General features: G+C 41.6%; 1 protein-coding gene across 1 annotated transcript in view; it reads left to right on the top strand.

Moving 5' to 3' along the window:
• Positions 1 to 20,198, top strand: part of LOC144764150 (complement C3-like) — a 604,987-nt gene that overhangs the window by 228,615 nt on the left and 356,174 nt on the right. Inside the window, exons 11-12 of the mRNA XM_078650287.1 lie at positions 9,516 to 9,665; positions 11,610 to 11,822. Coding sequence (XP_078506413.1) covers positions 9,516 to 9,665; positions 11,610 to 11,822 — 363 coding nt within the window. The remainder of the gene's footprint in view (positions 1 to 9,515; positions 9,666 to 11,609; positions 11,823 to 20,198) is intronic.

The raw sequence follows: 20,198 nt of genomic DNA, 5'->3' as shown, positions 1-20,198 counted from the left end.
GCTCAGTGCGGGCAAGGTCACCCTGATCCCTCTTTCTCACCTATAAGTGTGCTAATTGCGTTCCCTGTCTCGCTACGGTGTGCTGTACATGTTGTCTGATGCTATAGGTCCTAGACAGGCATACCTCCCTGAGGACCACTTTCAAAGCCTCCCTTTCTATGCCTCTGGCCTCCGTAGACCCCACTTATCATCAAGTTATCTTTCCCATCAGTCCTGTATAGTCATTCGTAAGGTTGTGTCCACTAAGGCCTCTAGCTGTAGCATCAACTCCTGCATTTGCTGGTTGCCACTCTCATAACTGATGACCACCTGGAAGTGGTCTAAAAAAATCTATCAAGGTAGTGGGCATCTTGCATTCAGGGCCAAGTCCTTCAATCACTAGGATGTGGTCCAGCAGGCTACAAGTATTATGTGTAAGTGAGTGACAGAAGTAATGCTTTTCCATAGGGTGAAAGGCACACAACATATCTATGCAGTTCAGCCTTTCTGTGATAGCTGCTAGCTCCATATTCATTTTGGATTGGTGTGAAGCCCAGGTGGTTGTCAATCGAAAGCACCCTTTAGGATGCAGTTGAAGAAGCCAGCCTAAAGTAAGAGCAGATCAATGTAGAGGAGTAGGGCATGGTAGAGCGCATCAAAGAAACTCTTGTTATGAATGATCAGGGCTCATGTATTCAAAAGGCATACCTCCACTCCATCCCTCCATCCAAATGCAATTAAGTACCGCCCATGCATATTTGAAGTAGATTGTCTTTGTTGTAAGTCTGTGTTAGTCAGGGGTCACAGTGGCTCCCACCCTCCATCATCTGACATTCTGAGAAACTGCTGTGACAGGAGTTGCTCATCTCCTGTATTATGTGGTCCAGAGTGTGGTGCATACATAAGAACATACCCACAACTCCCTTCCCTCACCTTGGGTAAAACACCTTGCGTCAAAACATACTGGTGCATCCCTATCTCACTCCAAACAGCAGAGTGTGTAGCTCAAGGTTCAATTGTGTCAACTGGCACAAGGTAACCATGGTGTAATGTAGCTTGTTGTGAAATAAATGGGAAGACAGGGGAGGCCAGGCCTTTAGAAGGGCATATATTTTCAGTTTTTTGGGGCAAAAAGGGAGATTGCCAACCGGCCACTGCCAGCGCAGGGCCTCTGTATCAATCGCACTCCGGACCATTTCCTTTGTTCCCTTCCCATGGTACCCCACAGGCCCAATTACAATCGTCCACCACCTCCCAAAGCAACTCAACAGCTCGATGATCTCCCATGACATCTCTAATGAACATTATGATGTCTATTTCTGGGGCTCGTTCTGTGGCCTCCAACTCTTGATAAGGAGGCAATCTCTCCAGTGTACTCTCCTCGTTAGGTGTCTCTGTTTGTTTTTCTATGGCCAGAATACGATCTGCGCAGACCACTAGTGGTCCTATCAAGGAGGCGCTGCTTGCTGGAATCTGTTGTGGGTCCATCCACTAAGTATGGGCGAAATGTGCGAATTCGCGGTCCGCAAAATCAGAAAATGTGGAATTTTTTTGCGTGTTCACGGGGCTTTTTGCGTGTTCGCGGGGCTTTTTGCGTGTTCGCGGGATTTTTTCAGCACGGCTACCGCGAGGTTACCCATGCGGTCATACATGGGCTAGTTGCATGCTTCCATTGTGCAATTGAGTGTTCGCGTCTGTTTTTGCGTGCTCGCGGACAAAAAGTCTCGTGACCAAGCAAAAAAATCCGCAAGCTTGCGAATTGCTAATTTTTTGACAAATTCGCGGGATTCGCGGAACGCGAATTTGTCAAAAATTCACAAATTCCGCGAGCGGAACGGATTTTACGCCCATGTTTACCATCCACCTTTCACGTTCTCGGACTATTCTCCGGTAATGGTCCGCTCTCCCCATTGTTGATTCTGCATCTTCTCTCCATACAGCTTCAGCTACTCCCAGACCTCCTCAGGAACCCGGAGAAGTGCAACTTGCAGTTGGGTGGGACCTTTAGGGTGGCAGGGAAAAGCAGCATGTACATCAGATTGATGACTTTCAGTTTTTGTTTCACTACCACAAAGGTCTTGCCAGACTAATGCACCCTTTGGGCCAGATTTACAAATGGACTTATGGCTCATAAAGTTACAAGTGTGAATCCCCGCACTCATGGTGAGATCTCCACAATCGGGGTAGAATCATGCACTGCAGTGCTCAGTGCAGAGATTTTGCCATGAGTGCAGAGATTCCACCATGAGTACTGGGATGCTGCTTTACAAGTAGTAAGTCCCTTTGTAAATAAGTCCATTGTATCATGGAAAATACAGATGGCAGTGTTTTCATAATGGGGCTCTCTGCCTACTCATACTGTCTGTAGGATCATATTCTGATCTGTGTAGTACAGGACATTTGCAATGAGTGCCCGCAGGGAAGCTCCTAGTGTAGCACTAGTGCCAGCGCTCTATGCACTCCATCACAAACATCGACAACAGGCCTGATGGTTTCACAACATTTTCGATCCAATGCTCAAGGAACAGTTAAGGGGTAGTTCCATCTGCCCTTTCCCTAAACCCAACTAATCTGAGATTGCTCCTCCGTGATCTACCCTCAAGGTCCTCGGAATTATCCTATAGGCATAGAGCAAGGTCTGCCACCATCCACAACACCATTCTCAGGTTAGCTTTTTTCACTGTCACCAGTGAGCACTCATTAACCTCTAACTGGTCTGTGAGCACCAGGTTCATTTCTTAGGCTAGGGTGTTGATTTTAGTTTTCATTGTGTGCTTGGACTTATCTATCATAGCCAGTGTTTGAGCACCTGAGGGTTTGGATGCAGCTGGGAGGTCTTCACCACCCCCGTCTGTGGGTCTTTCATCCTCCTACTTCTTGAGCACCCCTGTGTATTGTCGATTTTGGTTTGTTCTGTGGGCTGCATGTGATGGTCTTGGCCAATGCTTTAACATCCAATGTGCCAACCGCAGCCGTGCAGGGCTAGAGGGAGGAGCAAGTACCACCACATTTAGGTCTCCATGATGCTGCAGAATGCCATTGTTTCTGTGGGGGCAAGGGCCTTCCACTAGGTGTTCCTCAAGATGCTGACCCAGTCAGCAGGGCAGTTGTCTAAGGCAGGGGTAAAGGGCAGGCGGTACTCACAGATGATCACATGCCCAGAATATTTCTGGTAGGATGGTTCCAACCACAGCTCCCTGCTGGACCACAAGTAAGCATGGCAAACAGGGCTGCTACCAGATGTACCATCCTCAGCTGTACGACACACTCTATGTTGTCACCCCAAGCCTCAACCTAGTGGCCACACCTTCAACTGGTGGCAGAGGCAGGAGGGCAAGAATTGGGCAGTCCATCCCTCTCCTCTTCCATGCTGCAGCTGCTGTCCTCCAGGACACCTTCTACATTAGTCTGCAATCAGACTTCTCGGGCCTTCTCTCAGAGACTTCAGGCACTGCTGGTGAGTCAGTACTCCTATTTCTTTAATGGATCCGGTTCAGGACTCTATTGGTATCAAAGTCCTCACTCCCAGATGTCAGCTGTTTTGTGACTCTACGCTCACTGCTCTCAAGGCCCTGGTGGGGAGTTCCACTCCTACCAGGACACATCCCCTATGCCACTCAGCCCATGGTATCACAGCCCACCCACAAAGCACCTCTGGGTTAGTGCCGGGGTAAGTCCGCTTCAGGCCACCATTTTGCTTGGGTGGGTCGATCTCACTCTGAGGCCGGCTACATGTGCTGTGGACTCACTCAATATCAGGCAGTCAGAGCAGCCCCACTGACACTAGCGTCTGAGCTGCATCTTTCATTACAGGCAGGAAGCCATGAGGTCCATTGAAGGCAGGATTGTGTTGGATGGAGGTGCAGGCATCACAGGAGCTCAGCTAGTGCATGAGTGCAGCCATGTTGTGGAGTCCCCCCAAAACTGTCTTCTTGATGTGTGGATTATATCTTTGAATTTCTGGGTAATAAGTACCTCTGTTTTTTGCCGTACCTCGCAGCTGTTAGTGCCTTCTGAACATCATTTCGTTGTTATGTCCTTTTTTTAACAAAAGTAAGAAGTATCTGTTTGTTTCTTGACGTGCCCCCTGAAGTGTTACCAACCCCTTGGTGTTAATACTTTAAGAGATTGTGTGCCCATGCTTCATTGGGTGACAACTTTACATCATACAGAAGAAACCATAAGGCTGGGGGTTCTCCTGAAAGTCATTAAACCTATTCCATATCATCTAGAAAACTGGTGTTGCTGCTGGTCATGGGAGTTTGAGCCATGGGATTGGCAGTGGTTTTCAGGAACTTTAGCATATGGGTCCTACCTCTGGGAACACAAACTTTTGTACTTTGTCCTGTTTTTTGATATTACTTGCCCCCATCACACTGGGCCATTTCAGTTCCCATTTTGATGTATCTCTGTTTACTCACTCAGCTGCCAAAAAGCAAAAATGCACAAACATGTGTTAAATGATTCTCTCCGACACAACTGATATCAAACAAGAAGAATGTCTATTAATACATACTTGGTGTTCCATCTCCCTGGCAACAAACTTTTAAGGGGCCCTTACCACATGGGTACAATCTGCCAGGTCATCTTGCACCAGTGGGTGAACTTCAGGATTCTTCTAGCCGGGTAAGAATTCAATGAGTAGCTTCATCACTTTATCCCAGTTTTATTAGTCAAGCCTACACAGAATAATAATCTAACTAGCAGTTAGATTTACGGAAGGATCTACCTTTTCTCCAATTAGTTTCCATTTTCTTTTTTTATGATTTTGGTAATGCTGATGAGCTCAATTGCCTCTGCTGTGACTCACACAAACAACAATCAGAGTCAGGTGTCCTCTTGCATTGGAAACAGATGGGTTAACGATGGAGGGAATATCTCAGACATGCCTTTGCCAAGGATATCATGGTAAATACACAATACCCCTTGAAAGACAAAGGTGCCTGCTGAGGTCAAATACAAATGAAATATGTTCTGATCCATGTGAATTTGAGTCTGAAATTCAAAGGCTGCTTTCAACTTCAAATGTGAAGAGGTCAATGTTATCTAACCAGGAAATGTAAAAATCTTCTACAACACCTCAAAATGTTAGTTATCTGCTACCTAAGGTTCATGAACAAGTAAGACAAGAGGTTATCAAAACAAAATCCACACCACATATGTTGCCTTGCCAAGTGTGTGCCACTGAACACAAATCTTATGGAGGAGAGTGGTGAGGGAAACGAGTTGTGCAAGGGTTATTGCCACTCACATCGGAGGTGTGTGATCGAGGGAGGTGTTTCATTATTGTCACTTTCTCAATGGGCAAATGTTTTCTCGACTCACAATTAGCCCAAAGTCCGGAGGGAACAGCAATGTTTGGTTTGTGATGACCTGACTCTCCAAGAGCAGGAGTTGCTAATGGTATTTGCCAACTAGTTTTCACCAGTAACCTTGGAATGCATCCATTTTTCATACATGGATGCAGTGATGTGAATGTTCAGAAGACAAGAAGACATCTATTGGTACCTGATGTCACCAATCAAACTGAACCAATAGTTTGAGAGGGAAGAGCATGACCTTACAAAACTACTAGCATGCGTACATTAGATATTTTTTTAATTCAAAACAAGGAAAAAATATTCAAGTGATGAAGCAAAGTAGAAGACTTTCAAATACGGTGAATAGATTTGTCACAGAACAGTATTCTTAGTGCTGGACATTCTGGGAATCTTCAGAGCCAGTGGCAGATTCAGGTTTTTGTCAGACGACTGTTCCATGTTTTATTTATTTTATGTTTTAAAATGAGTAAATAAATAAAAGGAATTTAAAGAAGCTGTTCCAGGGTAGCATATTATGCAGAATTAAAGTCTAAAAGTTGTTAAATATAGGTTTTACTGTTTAAAATGATGACATTGTTTCACTAATGTTTATGATATTCACTTGATTTCATAACAAACATGACATTTGTTTTTAGGTTATACAAATGAAACATTTAATAAAAACTTGTGACTGAGTTCTATTTTGTTTAGAAACAACTGTCTTAATGTTTAAAATATTTGTAGTAAAAAGGCAAGCCTTTAGAAAAAATTCATAGTGATTTGTCAAAAGAAATAAAAGTTAGTTCTGCATGTGTTAGAAACAAGACTTGTTTGTTGTTTTAATTTTTTGAAATGGTAAAAGCTGTTTTGACATTTTAGAAAAGTTAGCACTTTTTCCTGACAACTGGCAGACATTTTCATTTATTTTTCAAAAAGTTTCGATTTTTGCAAAAGAAATGTTAAAAGTTCATTATCAACACAAAAAATCAACATTTTTAAATGTTAGATAATGTATGTAAACATTCATATCGGTGATAATTTTTTAAATAGCTATCAAGGAGGGGAGAATTTTATTTACACGGATGATCATTTCTCCAACTTTACCCATTGCTGTTTGCATACTGGGAAAGATATTTCTAGTGTTAGAAAGAATTTCCTTAGGACAGAAATTCCACCCATTCTCTCCAAATGGACCCTTGTTAGGCCTTCATTTCTAATGGCCAATTAATTTCCATTTTAGGATCAATGCAGGGTTAACATGTGATATAGCAATATCATTTTTGGGTATAGTAAATTATCTCTAGAATCAATTATTGCAGACATAAAATGGTTCATCATACTATACGTTGTCACAAGAATCCATTGTGCAGAATAAACACTGCTGTGCTCAGTGCAGATGGTGAACAAAAAGTGCATCCATGCAAAGGTAAAAAAGTGTATATACTGTAAATCAATAACAGGGTGGGTGATTTCATAAAGCATATGAACTGTAGAAGAAACAGTCTCTATCAAGTCTCAACAGAACCTCAATTTTCTGGTCTCCATTGTAAGAATCGTCAATGGCATTTTGATCCCTTCCATTTGCTGTAACAACTGTTATTGCCACCCCCTTCACAACTATGAGACGTCCAAGAGAAATAACTCTGAGGAACGGAAATTCCGGGAACAGCCCACTTGTAATGATGGCCATATTGGTCAAGGATGGGACCAAGCTCAACAGGAAAGCAAGAAAGCAGATATTTACCAAAATTATATTGATATCTTAAAGATTCTTCAAGCAATTGTTTGCCAGAGTCTCTGCAAACAAAAAATAGCAAGGAAAATGGTTTCATCTCGATAAGCTGAGATGGGAACAAGAAACCCATTTTTGTCCAATGTTCACATTGAACATTCTCTACAGAGAGTATTTTACATAGCTCCCTGTACAGCAACATTTTCTGCTACTGTATCATCCGATAGTGAACATAATTGTGTTGTTTCCCATAGATGTACCTTTGTAAAATGTGAATTAATTACCAAGCTATAAAAAACTAAACAAGAAGTAAAATCTTACAAATGCCTTCAGATTCAGTAATTAGATTCCCCTAGTGAAAAGAAGAGGTAACGTAGCCAGCATTGCTTTAAATGGAAATATTGAAGGGCTGGTACTAAATATCCACAGTACCAGTTTGGTCCTGAGAAGTGTCGTTATTCTCCCATTAAATGCATTGCAGCAGTGCTGAGAAGTGCAGGTACTCTTCCTTTTAACTCAAAGAAGTGCAGGTAGTGAGTACCAGACAATACTTGCCCATTTAAAGCACTGAAAGAACTGCTGTCTATCTGCCCCTCATTTTAATAATGCATATGAGACTGAGCGGGTCAACAGGGCACACTTTGGAAGTTAAGAAATATCTAAAGATCTTACTGGGTACTAAGCTTCCCTAAGCCCATTCATAAATTGACTACAATGGCCTTCCTGCTTGCCAAGCGAAAGATTGCTCGTAAATGAGGCTGCATGGCCCCTCCCACGACAAAGGTCTGGCTCCAGAGTTTAGCCTACTGTAAGATGAAGAGCAATCTGTACGCGGCCACCATACCTGCAGCGTCACATCCAAGGGATATTTGGGGCCCCTTCAAAGCCTATTTAGTGGACATTAACACCACCCCCACTTCACAACCTATGGTCGGGCTGGCCCCCACAGAAGTGGGGTGGCACACTACAGGGTGGGCGTACGCCTCTCAGATGCACCCATTGTTATGTATATTTCATTTTAGGGGGGAAACTTGACCTTCTCAGATTACAGATGATTATTGTGGGGTTGGAAAGCATTGCCTGGGTGTTCTGGTTACATAGATAGGCAGTTACAGATGCAAAGCCATTTGGAGGGTGGGGGTGACAATCTCGGCAAATGTATTCAATGTTCATTGTATGATTAAATGTGGAGTTACTTACTGCAGTGGGGCAGTGTACTAAATATAAGAATGCTGTGACTTTTTGTATTATGGAAATGGAAAATAGAGTTTTAAAATAAAAAAAGTTCTTAATCAATCAATCAATCATACCATTTATATAGCGCACTACTCACCCGGGAGGGTCTCAAGGCGCTTGGGGGGAGGGGAATGCTACTGCTCGAACCGCCAGGTCTTGAGTTGTTTCCTGAAGGCGAGATGGTCCTGGGTCAGCCGAAGGTGGACGGGGAGGTAGTTAAGTCTTGGCAGCCAGGTAAGAGAAGGATCTTCCTCCGGCGGTGGCTCTTTGGATGCGTGGTACGGCTGCGAGGGCGAGGCTGGTGGACCGTAGCTGGCGGGTGGGCGTGTAGAAGCTCAGGCGGTCGTTGAGGTACTTGGGGCCCAGGTCGTGGAGAGACTTGTGTGCGTGGGTGAGGGGCCGGAACGTGATCCTCTTGTCGACGGGGAGCCAGTGCAGGTTCCTCAGGTGGCTGGAGATGTGGCTGCATCGGGGGACATCCAGGATGAGTCGGGCGGAGGCGTTCTGGATGCGCTGGAGTCTTTTCTGTAGCTTGCCTGTGGTTCCGGCGTAGAGGGCGTTTCCGTAGTCCAGTCGGCTGGTGACGAGTGCCTGGGTGACAGTCTTCCTGGTCTCGGTCGGGATCCAGCGGAAGATCTTGCGAAGCATACGCAGGGTATTGAAGCACGATGAGGAGACGGCGTTGACTTGTCTGGTCATCGAGAGGGAGGGGTCCAGGATGAAGCCCAGGTTGCGTGCATGGTCGGTTGGCTTGGGTGCGGTGCCCAGGGCTGGGGGCCACCAGGAGTCATCCCAGGCGGAGGGTGAAGATCCCAGGATGAGGACTTCTGTCTTGTCCGAGTTCAGTTTCAGGCGGCTGTCCTTCATCCACTCGGCGACGTCTTTCAATCCTTCGTGTAGGCAGGTTCTGGCGGTGTCGGGGTCTCTGGTGAGGGAGAGGATCAGCTGGGTGTCGTCGGCGTAAGAGATGATGTTGAGGTTGTGCTGGCGTGCGATGGCTGCGAGAGGTTTCATGTAGACGTTGAAGAGGGTGGGGCTGAGTGAAGATCCTTACTGGACATCTCATGATGGGTAATCAAATCCTTTTTAGTTTTCTCTGTATTCTCCGCCATAAAAGATGGTGGTGAAGATTTACGCCCAGTGATGTCAGCATGCACAGTCACTCGGGTTCCATAAACTACTTTTATTTCTTGTTGCAAGGGTAACTATTCTGAATGGCTCAAACTGCACTCTTCTTAGTGTCTAAGTGACTCTCTTTTTATTGTCAGGTATCGGTGATGCATCCTGACGGGTCCCCGGCTGCATCTGTCCAGCTGAAGACAGCTACCCCGCCAGGGTACTCCTTCATAACACAAGAAGATGGGACCGCAGCACTAAATCTCAACACAATGCCAGATTCCTCTCAGCTACCAATCACAGTAGGTGCCCCAGGGAACTGATGCAGCAAATAATGTATCGCTGACCATAACCTCCAGTAGAGGCAGCTAAACAGGTTCATGTGCTGGGGTGAGTCATAACACAGAGTTGCTGATGCTAGGGAATAGTGTGACTCTACACATGTGAATCTATGGAAGATGCCTTGCCGGGGAAGCACAAGTCTAGTGTTATATTTCAGCCACAAGATTAATTTTTTGGTGTTGTTTGTAAAGCAGTGCACAACTCATAGATTCTCTACAGCAGTTTCAAGGCACAGTAAGGCTCCAATTACAAGTGAATTAGATTTAGATGTGGGACTACAGGATGGCGGTTATTCCAGCCCCTAAATCTGGCTATTCTGAGTTGTTAACACAGGGACACGAAATTGACAATCCAAACACGGAGTCCCAATTGAGAGGGCAAATTGACTCCCATTTACAACCTTCCTTGAACAGGTAAAAAATGGGACTAGGGGAGGCTCTTCTTAGGATGGGGAGGGTGTCAGGCAGCAGAAGAACCTAATGCCAGGCAGCGGAAGCATTCCATATTTCCCCTCATGCTCTAAGAGATGTGTGGGCAGAGGTTTGAAGCAAATGCTGGGCGCACTTGAAGTCAATCCTCATGATTTCACTGGCTGGAAATTTGGGTCTAGGATTCCCTCACCGACAGATAAACCTCAACCTGAGTGGTAATCAGATTTCTAGAGTAAAGATCGGGGTTACAAGAGCATCTAAAGATGGGGCAAACAGATCAAAGGCACTACATACAATTCTGGTGTTTCTTGATATTAGGATGTTGTCTTTGTGCATCAGATCAGGAAACTACCCAGTGTAAGAGTTGGACAGTTGATCTGATTAATTAAGGTAGAGTCGTATAGTTCTATATCTTCTGAGAAACAGCTTGGGTGATACCACTGTAGCGATAAAGACCTGAAGTTGTGCAGTGATAGTTTTTGCTGCTAACACTGTGCTCGTGCAGTTTTCCTACAGACCCATATATTGGTACGGTAAGCACCAAACTCCATTAGTGAACTCAGAATATGTGATCATTATCACAGCTGTTAAATTCCATTTCCCTGGCCAGGACAGTCTTAATAGGGCCTTTGAAGGAACAAGCTCCTTTGGTTTCACTGTTGACTCAAAACTTACAATTACTATTCCACTGCTGTCACTCATTGGGAAAAAAACCTAAACAAATCTATGTAGATATGGAGAATTTCCCATGACAACATTTTAATAGAGTCGATTGTAATTACAGATGTATCTTCTATGTTGCAATAATGAAAATTGAAATAACATAAGGAAGACCATGGCGTTCTTTTAAAATTTGGTGGACTGACCACCATATGATTGGTGTAATAAATGCAGCATTTCTGTAACCTCAGTAACAGCCAGCCCACCACTTTAAAAGTAATCCAGTTGTTGGTACGTTTGGGAGACATATTTACTTCATTTGTGGCAGGAGATGCTTCAAGGGAAAAACATGATGACAAACATCAAGTTATTTACTGAGACAGACACCCAAAGAGGGGGGGTCTATCATGTCAATAACTGATGTTCCCCATACTTTATGAGCTTTTACCAATGATGCAGGGGACATGTCTTTTTGGTCTGGGACTGCCATGGTTCAGATTGTTGGCCAAGCAACAATGCCATTGACGGGGTCATGCTTAATAGAGATGCACCTTGGAAGTTGCTGTTCGGTCCACAAATTGGGTTTTCCTGATGGTGGATCATTACCCCGCACTCTAAATGAGGTTGGGCAATAGAGAGGATGGCGGATGGGACATTCACCAATGTTTGGCTGATGAATTGTTTAATGTTTTCTCTAATTGACACTCTTAGCATGATTTTAAAATAGAGTCCGAAATGTCCTAAAATCCAAGATCAGACCCTTTAATCACATATATTCACAGAAGATAGAGATCTCTGTGTTCTTTATTTCAGGTAAACACCGCAGACATAAACCTCCCAGAAGACCGTCAAGCATCTGTGTCCATGGTGGCCAATGCATACAAAGGGCACGGAATCTTTAAGAATTATCTACACATCAGTATCCCGCAAACAGAGGTGATACCTGGGAGAAACCTGCAGGTGACTTTCTACATACGCAATGAGAACATGGATATGCAGAACCAGATTCAGCATTTCACCTACCTGGTAAGAAGTCCTTCATTTAGAGAACAGATCTCAGCAGATTAAGAAAGAGAGAAGATAGTTAATTGGAGAAAATATAACTTGTACCTTAAGGTAACTATTAATCATGATCTTGCAATGCATTCCTAATTACGCCACATATTACTTCACTCAAGACATCTTCTATGACATAATTCATACTATCACTACAACATTTGTAATAAAATTATTGGTGAGAAAACTGTTCATGGCAGGGGCACGAGTTATAGTTAACTTAGGGCATGAGTGATAGTTTCTTCTGATAACTCAAACTATACCTGCAGAATGTCTATGGTTTTGTGTGTATAAATTGTGAGCCTAATTATAACATTCCTATAGCTTTTGTTTACTTCTGTGAATTTCTATGTATTTTCCTAATTCTATTTCCTAACTATGACGTCCCCATAACCATTGGTTGTGTCAATGAATATATATTTACAAAGCTGTGAAGCCGAAATGCACCTGTTGGTGAATCTGTAAATAAAGTACCAAGTAAGTATTTCACCAGTGACACCCATTGTTCGTGTGAAGTGTGGTAGACATTTATAAATATATATATATTATATATATATATATATATATATTATATATATATATATATATACATATATATATTACCTACTGGCGATAGCAGTAGGTATATATAGTTAGGATTGTTTTCCATAGGGAAATTGCAACATTCTATTGGGAATAACTTTGGCGCCGGTTGAGGAATCTTCCTGAACTTTTCCTTAACTTTGCCTCGCAGCGCTCCGGTCCTTCCCTGAAAGTTTGGGGGGGATCCGTCAAGCGGGGGCCGAGATTAAAGGGGGGTCCCAAAACGTGTTTTCCCCATGTTAATTTCCATAGGGCGGTTGGACTCACGTTTAGCCCGAACGGCTGAATGGTTTTCCACTAAACTTGGCAAAATTGTAGGGACTGGTAGCCCGATGTGCCTTTTGCAATGTCTCAAGATATATGCTCCAGTGGTTTTTACGAAAATTAACTTTGAAAAAATATATATTGGGCTACATTGGGCCCAATGTAGCCCAATGTAGCCCAAAGATGGCCACCAGAGACAAAAAAAACAAATGTAGCCCAAATATCAGCCAGATGTAGCCCAACTGTAGCCCAATGACACAATGTCCCAGAGTGTTCTAAAGAACAACTAGATCGCTAACAGTCTTACTTATGACAAAAGTATGGCACACCTAAATTCACTGAAAGAAACATAGGTTTCAGGCCTTATATAGTTAGGAATTAGGCACAAGAAAGCAGAAAAACAAACGTGTAGAACACAAAAAGGGGGCAGGGTAGAAACACCCTGACCCCTTGGGGCTGCTCAGGTGGTCCCACTAGGATATTAATATATTTAAATGTTATCCGCTAATAGAATTAGCATTTAAAAAACCTTTGAAATTCACTGAAAAAACCATAGGTTGCATGCCTTATATAGTTAGGAATTAGCATTTAAAAAACCTTTGCAATTCACTGAAAAAACCATAGGTTTCAGGCCTTATATAGTTAGGAATTAGCATTTAAAAAACCTTGCGAATTCACTGAAAAAACCATAGGTTTCAGGCCTTATATAGTTAGGAATTAGCATTTAAAAAAACATTGAAATTCACTGAAAAACCATAGGTTTCAGGCCTTATATAGTTAGGAATTAGCATTTTAAAAAACCTTTGAAATTCACTGAAAAAACCATAGGTTTCAGGAGTTATATAGTTAGGAATTAGCTTTTAAAAAACCTTTGAAATTCACTCAAAAAACTATAAGTTTTAGTGGTGTTTTAGTTAGCTGGACATTTTACTCATACAAAACCATTGAAATTGCTCCTATATAGTTAGTTGTACTAACTATATTTCGCGCACCCCCAATCCACTGCTGATGATATCACATATTAGATCATTAATGACATGGTCAGTGACATCACTGATGACATCTCAAATGACATCACTGATGACATCACTGAGGACATCACTGATGACATCATCCACGTGACAATCACATACACCTTTTCATACACTATTACAATTTTTCATCACTCTTTGTAAAATACAGAGTATCATATTTAAATCCATTGTCACAGCAATACAAGTATCTAAAAATCCACTCAGTGATTCATAGATGTATACACACATCTAATCACTTACCTATGGATTCACTCATACATGCTGTCAATTAACAATAGAACACTATCAAAAATACTTATACATCTATATCGACATTAAACAACAGCACGCATCCTATTCACATATGAAGTCATCCTACTCACTTATACAAACAATGGATCATACTTACATATTTACTTAGCAAAACACTTATACAAACACCACTTCTTCTATTCATTTAGATAGTAAGTCATACTTAGTGAATTATAAAATCATTATTACAAGTATACAGTTATCCATACAGTCACTCACACAATCATTGTGTCTTATGTATACTTCTTTATATACAACAACTGACACATACACAGCCTTTTATTTTTCTAGTTTGTTGGACATGTACCATTGAGAAATATATTTGCTCATCACCACACCCATAAAGAGATTCACTCACCCAAACAACTGTTAGAACATGTAGTTTTAACTTCATATATCTACTGAATCAACTATTCACACATCTTTACACAGTCACACACCCCTCACCGAACCACACACACTTTCACACTCCCATACAAATACTCAGTTAACTAATCAATAACTAATATAGACTTTCACATAGCTAGTAACCAACTGTAGAATCAGTTTACACAACAACTGACAAAGTGATACAGATATTCACACAGTTTAGTCACTATCCACTATATTTAGTGAGACATTATAAATTGGTCAAGTAAACAGTCAATTACACTGCTACTAAATCCTCCATCCAAATATTTATTTATATATATCCACTTATTCTTCAATGCAAATTGCTATATATATAATGCATATTTAAATAACAAAGCAAACCACATTCACTGGATGATGTCATCAGTGATGTCATCAGTGAGGTCATTTGAGATGTCATCAGTGATGTCACTGACCACGTCATGAATGATCTAATATGTGACATCATCAGCAGTGGATTGCGGGTGCGCGAAATATAGTTAGTACAACTAACTATATAGGAGCAATTTCAATGGTTTTGGATGAGTAAAATGTCCAGCTAACTAAAACACCACTAAAACGTATAGTTTTTTGAGTGAATATATATATATATATATATATATATATATATATATATATATATATATCTCAAAACCAAACGCTGTCTTCGTTTCTCACCAACACAGCAGCCACGGACACACCATTTCTCACCAACACAGCAGCCACGGACACACTCAGCGTGTTTTGGGACTCGCAGGGAGCAAGTCCCGAAACGCGTTGAGTGTTGCCGGATTGCCACTCTGTCTGTATATTAATAAATTTGGCTGCTTCAAAGTCCTTCTTGGTGTCCGTGGCTGCTGTGTTGGTGAGAAACGAAGACAGCATTTTGTTTTGATATTTTGAGGCTTGCCTGCCTCGCTGCGGACCGCCGCCATGAGAGGCAAGGGAAAGGCATCGCTGGTGTGAGTGCACTAGCATTGGATTTGATATATATATATATATTTTTTTTTTTCCTTCAAGAAAAACTGGCATATTTTACACACAGACAACATCTTGAAGGAACATTTGTCAGATAGGCCGATGATAACTTATCGTCGATGCCATTCCCTATCAGACCACTTAATCCACAGCCACTTCTCCCCTCAAACTAAATCCCCAGCCACAAGCAGTATAAAGGGGTTCTTTCCGTGCTTGCGCTGCAACGCCTGCAAGTATAGTAGGAAAGTTAAAGAATATCCAGGAAGAACGGGAGATAAGAAACAGAATAGAAGAATCACGAAACATCTTAACTGCAACTCTGATTATACGTTCTATTGTTTAGAGTGCCCTTGTAAGAAACGTTACATAGGTAGCACTATCAACCCCACAAAACTGAGGATCCTAGACTATATGAGAGCTATCGCGAATAAGGGTAAATCCTATCCGGTAGCTCATCATTTTTCCGAATTCCATGGAAGCGATAGGAATTTTCTCAGTTTTTATTGCATAGAACAAATCAGGCGCTTAGAGCGCGGTGGGGACAGGGAAAAGACACTCCGCATCGCAGAATCTAGGTACATCATTGACCTCAAAACAATGACACCGTGGGGTCTTAATAATGATGAGGAGATGTGGGTGCACCTGTAGATGAAGAAGAGTTGCTCGCCCGTGGTTCAGAACTGGAAAACAGTAACAGAAAGTATTTTGACTATACTTGAAAACTCCTAAAGACGTAACATTGTATAAACTTAGAGATATATTTTTTCCAAGTAGGAGTGGAAATTAAGCCCATACAGGGCGAGACAACTAGTCCTAAAACAAGTCATGTAGTCCTGTGGTTTTAAAAGAATTTCTTAGGGGATACACCCCATTATAGTAAAAATAGAGATCTAGAAAACATCTAATGTGAACCATTTAATGATGGGACTATGACAATACTTGTTAAATTTAAATGTAATGAAGTGTGCACGTTAATAATGAAATGTTTGTTGCTGTCATTGTTTTCAAATTAGCACTAGAGCACTTTATATTCGCCGTCATAATCAATGAAATATATGTGTAACACTACACTTCAAAATGGCCACCACGTTTACCAAGATTACCATCATCTATGTTGTTGAAAAAATGAAATGCTAGGTGGGGTTTAAAATGGCGATTTTTGAGAGGCAAAAACTGACACTGACGAAGCTTATAGCGAAACGCATCTGTCAAGGGTGAAGGGGGTTTGAAATAAAATTTTACAACTGGATACCCGTGTGCTTGCCGTTTATCAACTAAGATTGGTTCATTGTGCTGGCGTGGAGGCGGTGTCTGCGAGCGCAGAGCAAGCTGAGGAGGAAACTTCTTTCACATATATATATATATATATATATATATATATATATATATATATATATATATATATATATTAACGCTCCAAAACCCTTCCCAATCCTGGAAAAAGAATATGACAGCACTCGAGGATGAAGGTTGCAAACGCGCTAGTTTTTATTTAGCGGAGGGGTGCACACAGACGCGTTTCGGCGGTCTGCCTTCGTCAGTGTGTGATGCACTGTGTTTGTTTCCGACATTAATTTAAACAGAACATAATCACTCCCACTTCCAGTCAGGCATGGACATGAACAAGGGGACTTACGCCTCGCAAAGGACAAATGCGGCCATCTTGTAGTGTGTGATGTATGTAACACAAAATAGCAAATTGCGTGGTAAAGCCCACAGATGGGCAATCGCATTATTCCATGCGCGGCGTTTCAATAAAACGTCATGGGATAGACATAAACCATACAGCCGTGGATCGGCTAATGTCCCCATATACAGTACATAGTCCATATCACCTGTGCACCAAGAAGGAAGAAATAAATCACTTCCTAACCAACATCCAAATAATGGGCCTAGCTCAAAAGGTGTGGAAATGATAAAATATACATGGAGTGAGATGCGTCGCATGCAACGACAGAAAAACATGTACAATTATTTACAACATATAATAATGAAGCAAATGTGATTCAAGTGCATCTTATATACAGTGGAAAGCTAGATATATGGGAGACTCCTATGTTATACCTATGCGTTATTCCCAATCAAATTTCAATTCATTTGATCTGAATCACACAGTATTTGCGATATTTCTTAAATTCATAGTGAAAAAATATACTAGAAGGCAGGTACTGTGAATCAAATAACGATATAAAGAGTCTCTCATACAGTTACTATATACATGACAAAAAATCAGAAAATCAGAAAATCAGATAGAAGCTTCAGAGCTATTGTGTACATTGGTATACAATTATTCCATATACGATGATGTTGAAATAAAATTTTACAACTGGATACCCGTGTGCTTGCCGTTTATCAACTAAGATTGGTTCATTGTGCTGGCGTGGAGGCGGTGTCTGCGAGCGCAGAGCAAGCTGAGGAGGAAACTTCTTTCATATATATATATATATATATATATATATATATATATATATATATATATATATATATATATATATATATATATATATATATATATATATTTTAGCACCACTTTTCTAATTGTCATCTTAAGCATTTGAGATCGTTATTTCGATATGCTCATCCTCTGGGCAGAGAACACACTCTTATAATTCTCTTATAAATATTCTCTGTAATGTTGACAGTTTTGGCTAAATAGGATGGCTGTGCACTGCGCTCCTAATAATTATAATTATATTTATGGATTTGTTGCATATCCACTTTTAGATATACTTTTTCCTGTTTTAGCTAGTTACGATTTTATATATGTGCAGTCTGTTCTCTATATCTATTGAAGCCTGTATGAGAGGGGAGGGCTATATAATGATCAACTCATATGGCACCAAACAGATTGATAAAGCCTGCTGGCAGGCGAAACACGTCTCTCCCTTGTTGGGGGGTCGTGGGAGACCTGAATACAATAAATTGGCCTTATTCCTACCAGCCATGTGTACATGCCTCTTCTTGGTTGGAGTAGGATGGATCTTGGAATTCAATTGCAGCGCTGGCGGTTGCGCTGAACATGTACCACCAGTTGGCTTGTGGCTCTGCTTTTGACCGCATTTTTCTTTGGAGCAGCATGTTTGTGCTATTTGGTGGAGCCCCCAGAGAACGTGCCGGGAAATGGAATTGGATGACAGCTGTAGAATTTCAGATGGCGGAGCGGGCCGTTTTACTGCACATACGTCTGTGCTTCATGGCTAGAAATGCCTTGCCAAAGATACCGGGTTTTCTGGTGACTGGGCACAGTGGATGCTGAAGCAGAAGCGGTGATGTTGGTGTGGCATATTGAATTTATTCACATCAGTCTCCTCCGACCTTGCATTTGTGCCCATGACTGTGTCAGTTCACGTGCTACTATGATTTGTGGACATTGGAGAACTTTCACTCACAAACGCCTTTTTGATTCTGACTTAGCGGTCCCTTTAAGAAACATTTCTTTGAGTTACTTGCAGATCTCATGTCGATGACATCCATATGTGGAATTGGAACATTAACTGTGGTCTTCGGATTTTGATTTAGCAAAACTGTACGAGGGTATTGTCGGACATGTAGTCCAACTACCATAGCAGACATCATCTGGTGACTGACGTCATGGTCCTGAGAGCATTATGCTCATGTATTTTGAACCCCATGGATCTATTACGAGCCCCACACTTTTGTTAATATGTTTGAAGCTGTCACGACATTTGTGAGCTACACTTTATTTGGTTTTGTGGGCCGCATCTGTAAAATTGGGGAAAGTAGCTTTGCCTAGCGTTGGAGTGATGTATGGTCCACATACACGCACAAACATTTTTTACTATTAGCACATGTTTTCACAATATGTTTTATTAATTGAAGATTGAGTGGGCTAATAATCTTTTGGGAGTTTTGGCGCCACTTTTCTAATTGTCATCTTAAGCATTTGAGATCGTTATTTCGATATGCTCATCCTCTGGGCAGAGAACACACTCTTATAATTATTTTATAAATATTCTCTGTAATGTTGACAGTTTTGGCTAAATAGGATGGCTGTGCACTGCGCTGCTAATAATTATAATTATATTTATGGATTTGTTGCAATATGCACTTTTAGATATACTTTTTCCTGTTTTAGCCAGTTACAATTTTATATATGTGCAGTCTGTTCTCTATATCTATTGAAGCCTGCATGAGAGTGGAAGGCTATATAATGATCAACTCATATGGCGCCAAACAGATTGATAAAGCCTGCTGGGTTGGCGAAACGCGTCTCTCCCTTGTTGGGGGGCCGTGGGAGACCTGAATACAATAAAATGGCCTCATTCCTACCAGCCATGTATACATGCCTCTTCTTGGTTAGAGTAGGATGGATCTTGGAATATATATATATATATATATATATACATATATATATATATCCATAAACAAACGGCGTACCTTCGATCACTCAGTTCGAGTAAAACAAGGAGTCGGGTCTCCTAAGCCAAAATAGCGAGGTTTATTAAGTCAAAAACCTTGTGACGCGCTATATATATTCCACAAAGTCACATGCAAGGTTGGCGCATATTCCGGCCGAGCCGGTAATTAAATTCCACAAAGTCACAAACCAATGTTCATGCGCTCTCAGGAAGAAAGGTAGACAAATCCGTGATTAGTGTTGCAGGCTTATTCCACACAACGCGTTTTGGCGAGAGCCTTGTTCACGTGTAGAAGTGCACATGGAAAGCAGTTACTGATAAAGTTTTCGATACAGCAATAGAAATGAAAACAGGACTGTCATGTCAGTGTCTACCAAAAATGGCTGCCATATTGGAATGGTGTGGTCACAAGGTAGAACAAAAATCGA

This window comes from Lissotriton helveticus, chromosome 1_1 (genome assembly GCF_964261635.1).
Source record: "Lissotriton helveticus chromosome 1_1, aLisHel1.1, whole genome shotgun sequence".
NCBI classification, from domain to species: Eukaryota; Metazoa; Chordata; class Amphibia; order Caudata; family Salamandridae; genus Lissotriton; species Lissotriton helveticus.
This window is presented reverse-complemented; position numbering and strand designations above follow the sequence as displayed.